This window comes from Hypanus sabinus, chromosome 7, assembly GCF_030144855.1.
Source record: "Hypanus sabinus isolate sHypSab1 chromosome 7, sHypSab1.hap1, whole genome shotgun sequence".
Lineage (NCBI taxonomy): Eukaryota > Metazoa > Chordata > Chondrichthyes > Myliobatiformes > Dasyatidae > Hypanus > Hypanus sabinus.
In genome coordinates, this window is record NC_082712.1 from 165102745 (window position 1) to 165109316 (window position 6572).

Sequence of the window (6572 nt, forward strand, 5' to 3'; positions counted from 1 at the left end):
TTCAGGTACCATACCAGAATCAAGTAATTCTTGAAAGATCATGACCAATGCATCCATTATCTCTTCAGCAACCTCTCTCAGGACCCTCAGTCCATCTGGTCCAGGTGACTTATCCACCTTGAGACCTTTAAGTTTACCTAGCACTTTTAATTTATAGTAGCAATGGCACTCACCCCTGCTCGCTGACACTCAGACCTCCGGCACACTGCCTGTCATTCAGTTATGACCCCTCTGGTCTTCAGCCAGACCGTTCTTCTGTGGTGGACTCATCACTCTGGCATGAGTGGACACACACACAAGTCCCCACTTTACACTGATAACCTTAATGACCGACGTCCTGGTTCGGTCTCCGAAGCCCCCACCTTTCTTGTGGGTTCCAACACTCAATCAGTGTCCACTGGCGTATCTGGAGGGTGTCTCTCCAGACCTGTCTTTTATCCCTACTAACAGGCTCAGCTATCCATCACTCCTGAATGACTGTGTCCATCAAATAAGGCCACTCCCTCAGTCCACTGAGGAATGTTTATGAGCAAACTATTGTCCTTGCAGCGAAACAGTAAATAATTCAAAAGGGAGTCACAATATGGTTAATCAGCAATTTCCCCCTCTCTCCTATCTTGTCGCCGATGTTCTTGCCTGTTTTTCTGTCTCTCTTTCTCATGGTCAGCATAACAACAGTGATAGTTCGTGGTTCTCAGGAGGGGAATGGTTAACTCTGTACCCCATTGTCCATCAGGTCTGTTCATCACTCATAACACCCCCATTACAATTGTGTTATTACCATTAATACATGTCTTTTCAATCCCAATCTCAATCCCACGTCCTATGAGTTGGAGCCTATATATAAATTCCCATAATGATTTTGTTACCTTTGCAGTTTCTTAACTCTACCCACAAAGATTCAACATTCTCTGATCCTATGTCACCTCTTTCTACAGATCTAATTCCATCTCTTACCAACACAGCCACACCACCATCTACGTGTTCCTGCCTGTCCTTTCAATACAAAGTACATCCTTTGATGTCAAGCTCCCAACTACTGTTTAGCCTTCTTTCAGCCACAACTCAGTGATGCCCACAACATCATACCGACCAATCTCCAATTGCACCGTGAGTTCATCCATCTTATTTCAAAATGCGACACAGATTTAAATACAGCACCTTCAGTCCTGCATTCTTCGCCTTTTTGAATTTTGCCCCGTGATACAATTGAACTCTGCACTGTCCGCATTTGTATCCAATCATTGGCTTGAACTCTCTTGCATTCATGTTACATCCATCAATTACTTGTAAACCTGCTGGCTCATCCTCAGCTCTATCATACTGGTTCCCACCCCCCTGCCATATTAGTTTAAAACACTCCCAGCAACTCTAGTAAACCTGCCCACAAGAATGGAGATGCTCTGTTAGCGCTGGACGTGTGGTGACACTTCACTGATCTGATTTGACGTACCGGTATATCATACATTTTACTCTATCATAAACACCAGAAGGTCTGCTGCTGCTGGAAATCCAAGCAACACACACACAAAGTGCTCAGGGAACTCAGCAGGCAGCATCTATGGAAATGAATAAACAGTCGATGTTTCGGGCCGAGACCCTTCATCAGGACTGTATGTTGCAACGTGCATGTGAAAGCTGAAACTCAATTTTCTTCATCTTTAGGGTTAAAATTGGGTCTAGAATACACGACCAAGGTAGCAATGGAAGTAAGTTCAATCATGTTCATGCGTTAGCTGTGTAAATACTTGAAAGAGAAACAAAGCAATTATAAAAGGTGATTGAGACCTGGAATTAATTGCATTGAGCTTGTATGGACTTGAGTCAAATGGTAAACAATTATGTTGTAACCTTTCAATGGTGTTGTATAACTAATTCAATATTTGGAGACCATAATGTAAAACCTGTTCTTCAGTAATTAACCAGTAAGACTACAAGTCCATAAGATATAGGAGTAGAATTAGGCCATTTGGTCCATTGAGTCTGCTCCGCCATTTTATCATGGCTGATCCATTTCCCTCTCAGTGCCTTCTCCCCAAATCCCTTCATGTCCTGACTAATTAAGAACCTATCAATCTCTGCCTTAAATATATGTATAAGCCTGGCCTCCACAACTGCCTGTGGCAATAAATTCAACAGATTCACTAAGAAGAAAATCAGCAAGTGCAGGAAATCCAAAGCAACACACACAAAATGCTGGAGGACCTCAGCAGGCCAGGCAGCCTCAATGGAAATAAATAAACAGTTGACATTTCAGGCAGAGGCCCTTCATCAGGACTGGAAAGAAAGATAGTACGGATTCACTACTCTCTGGCAATAAAGTTAAAGAAATTCATGGAGATGACCAGAGGGATAACTTTCAGAATAAAAATAAATAATTTATTCAGAATCGGAGAGGGCGGCATGGTAGCGTAGTGCTTAGCATAATGCCAATACCGCACCAGCGACACAGGATCAATTCCCACCGCTGTCTGTCAGGAGTTTGTATGTTCTCCCTGTGACCATGTGAGATTCCTCCAGGTACCCTGGTTTCCTCCCACATTCCAAAGATATATGGGCTAGTCAGCTGATTGGTCACATGGGTATAATTGGGCTGATTAGGCTGGACGGGCCTGTTCCCATGCTGCATCAATCAATAAATATCACTGACATATATGTGAAGTTTATTTTTTGGCAGCATTACAGTGCAATACATAAAAAGGAATTTACTTTTTTTTAGAAAGGAGAATCCAGCTGTTTTATCTCAGTAACGCAAACACGTGAAAATCTACAGATGCTGGAAATTCAAGCAACGCACACGAAATGCTGTTGGAACATAGCAGGCCAGGCAGCATCTATAGGGAGAAGTACAGTCGACGTTTCCGGCCGAGACAACTTCATCGGGACTGACTGAAAGAAGAGATAGTAAGAGATATGAAAGTGGGAGGGGGTTGTGGAGACCTGAAATAATAGGTGGAGACAGGAGGGGGAGGGATGAAGCTAAGAGCTGGACAGTTGATTGGCAAAAGGGATACAAGGCTGGAGAAGGGGTGGGGGGGGGGGGGAGTATCACAGGACAGAAGGCCTTGGAAGAAAGGGGGAGGGGAGTACCAGAGGAAGATGGAGAACAGATAAGGAGTTATTGTGAGAGGGCAAGAGAGAAAAAAATTATCAAAAATTAAAAATTAGGGATGGGGTAAGAAGAGGAGGGGGCAATAATGAAAGTTAGAGAAATCAATGTTCATGCCATCAAGTTGGAAGCTAAGGTTATAAGGTGTTATAAGGAATATAAGGTGTTGTTCCTCCAACCTGAGTGTGGCTTCACCTTGACAGTAGAGGCCATGGATAGACATACCAGAATGGGAATAGGACATGGAATTAAAATGTGTGGCCACTGGGAGATCCTGCTTTCTCTGGCGGACAGAGCGTAGGTGTTCAGCGAAACGGTCTCTCAGTCTTACCAATATATAAAAGGCCACACCAGGAGCACCGGACATAGTATATCACACCAGCACACTGGCAGTTAAACACACAAAATGCTGAAGGACCTCAGCAGGCCAGATTGCTCGGATTTCCAGCATCTGCAGATTTTCTCTCCTTTCTGAACGCAGTTAAAACTGCTTGGTTATCACTCTCTGTGTTTTGAAAAGTTGCCCAGAAAGCGTTCTTTCGTAAGCAGTAAAACCTTGTACCAGGAGGTATGAGTTGGTTTCACTACAGTGTGGCTCCAACACAAACTAGCTTCTGCTCTGAGTGTTGTTCAGGTTAACAACTGGCAGAAAAAGTTTCTCCCAATACCGAAGTGATGATGGTCTGGCCTTCAACGTCAATCAGCACATGATCAGAGGCTGAGACCAAATATACAGACAGACATACTTTATTGATCCCGAGGGAAATTGGGTTTCGTTACAGATGCACCAACCCAGAATAGTGTAGAAATATAGCAATATAAATCCATAAATAATTAAATAATAAGTAAATAATGCCAAGTGGACATTAGTCAAATTAGTCAGGAAATTAGTTATAAAATCAAATCAAGATCATTATCAGTGTGAAAGCAAACCAGTGATCCATAAAGACTCAAAGCACACAGTAAAACCTTACAAGGTGGTAGCCAGTTCAACTGTGTGCACCAACTCCATCTGAACACTGCAGTTAACAGATAACCTGGAGGAAATCTGTTCAAAAGGCCGCCGTGCCGCGGAGAACAAGCGGCGGCTGCAAAAACGTCTCAACAACCACCTATCACAGCCACAGGAGAGGCCATTTGGCTCAAAAAGGCCATACCGACTTGATGCAAGATCTAGTTCTGCTCCCTAACAGACTGGACAGAAGCCAGCACAGAAAGAGGCCATTTGGCCCACTGGGTCCCCACAGACTTGATGAAAAAGCTCCGATGGAGAGTCTCGGCACGAAACGTCCACTGGAAATTCCCGGTGCTGAGTTCCTCCAGCATTTTGTGTGGGTTGCTCTGGATGAAAGAGCCATCCAGTTGATCCCACAGCCATTCGCAGGACTTCTCAAGAGTCAACCAGGCTGCTGGTATTTTGAAGTAAGGGCGAAATGAAGGGTTATTTTTCAATCACACTAAAAGTGACCTCACTTTTATAACTGGCTTTGTACATTGCACAGCTTCCTCGGCTGAATTTTTATCGAGGATTTTTATTTGCTAGTCCAAAAACAAATCCATTGTCTTGACTGGGAGTAACTCTTTTTAAAATCTAGAAGCAAAATGCCCATTGGCTTAATGAAACTGTCGGCTCGGATCCGCTCCAAACCACGCTTTTAAATGGACGGTTTTATTTACCGCAGATCCTCCTCTGGAACTGGTCTTCATCACGACGCTAAAACGGAAACCTTCTCGCCAAAGGCTTAAATCCAAAGCGCGATTTCCCGCTGGGGGACGGGGAGAGGGAAGGTTTCAGCAATGCTCCTGATGACATACCTCTGTATAACCCTTCCCCTCTTTCGCACCACTGATTAAACGCAGTCCAGCCCCGAAGGGAGGGGGCATACATGGTCTGTCCAAGCCAACTCCACCCCCACAATGGTTGACCGCTCATTTAAAATGTAGAGGACATACCTAACCCGCTGCAAACAGTACATCTTGTCCAAATGAAGGCGCTAGATTCTGCTGGCATAAAGACGGACCATCTGCAAACACCATCCCTTGATTTTATCGATAGGCGCGCGTTAAGTACCGTTAAAAAATGACCATACCTGGGCGTAGCTGCAATATAGCATTGGATTATACTTGTTGCATCCTTACCGTGCGCTTTGCTTCCGTGGGACCGCGATCACTAAACGCCGCTTTGCCTACGATGCTCATGCAAAATCTGCACCGGGGCTTTCAGCGCTAGTCCGTAAATACTCAGCTTGTCAATCACCAGTCGGCATGGAACGCCTGTACATCATTTCCTCCAATTAGATTTCACCACTCCTCTGATCACACAAAGGAGAGGGCGTGTCCCTCCACAGCGATTGGTCAAGAACCTGAAACCATTTTGTAGTCCGATCTCGGTGGCGTCCCCGCTCGGTAACAATTGGGCACTTTCTTTTTGCGCGATAGAGACAAGGTGGAGATAGTTGTTGGAGCAGATGTGTGTTGAAACCGTTAGAAATCCAGCAGAAAGAATACAATTTATCATTCCCTTTGAAACGTTCACTGTGCAGAGCAGACAAAAAAAAAATAATTATGCAAAATAATCAACATTTTCGCAGTTGGAAAGGGCTTTGCAGGGATGCAACAGTGAACACATTTTAAATTAAAACACAAACCCACGAGAAAATCTGCAGATGCTGGCAGTGCTGCTGAAAATTGGTGGCTGACGCTCAGTTGGCTTGTGGATTCGTGTTGGTCTTCCACCTGTCCATGAGTGAATGCCGACACGGCACATTCCGGGCTGCAGGTGTGCGGGCTGAGGGACATACTTGGTGCAAGTCAGTCCAAGGGGGTCGTGGTGAAGAAGATTGCAGTCTGAAGTCAGCACAAGAGCCGGAGCAGCTGGGTTTTGTGTAACAGGCCCATAAACTCTCCAAGGTTGATTTGTTCAAAGGTCACATCAGAGCCTTACGCCTGGAATTAATTAACGACAAAAGCACTATTAATAGGATGGATGACACTATGAAATTAAAAAATAGACTGTTTGTAATATATATCAGATTTAATATAGACATGTCGTGAAATTTATGTTGCAGCAGTACAGTGCAATACATAATAAAAACTAAATTACAGTAACAAGTATGAACTTCTTAAAAGTTAAATAAGTAGTACAAAAAGAGGAAAAAAATTAGTCAGGTAGTGTTTGTTTGTTCAATTACCATTCAGAAATTGGATGGGAAAGGGTGGAAGCTATTCCAGAACCATTGAGTGTGTGTTTTCAGGCTCCTGTACCTCCTCCCTGATGGTAGCAATGAGAAGAGGGCATGTCCTGGATGATGGAGGTCCGTAATGATGGAAGCCGCCTTTTTGAGCATCGCTCCTTGAAGATGTCCTGGATGTCGGGGAGGCTAGTGTCCGTGATGGAGTTGACAGAGGTTACGAGTTTCTGTTACAAGTTCTCCCCCTGCCCCCATACCAGAGGGTGATGCAG

At 44.3% G+C, this 6572-nt stretch overlaps 1 protein-coding gene across 3 annotated transcripts in view; it reads right to left on the reverse strand.

Annotated features, from left to right (window-relative positions):
* dhcr7 (7-dehydrocholesterol reductase) overlaps window positions 1-6005 on the reverse strand; it is a 52298-nt gene extending 46293 nt beyond the window's left edge. Inside the window, exons 1-2 of one of the 3 annotated variants that reach the window (XM_059976046.1) lie at window positions 5762-5899; window positions 5249-5644 (exon numbers count right to left, since the gene is read on the reverse strand). Coding sequence is in view for 1 of the 3 variants with exons in the window: in XM_059976045.1 (XP_059832028.1) it covers window positions 5762-5876 (115 nt within the window). In the remaining 2 variants the exon portion in view is untranslated. Of the gene's footprint in view, window positions 1-4786; window positions 4938-5248; window positions 5645-5761 lie in introns of those variants that run through there. The other 2 variants (XM_059976045.1, XM_059976047.1) reach the window with 2 other exon arrangements.
* Between the last annotated feature and the right edge of the window lie 567 nt (window positions 6006-6572).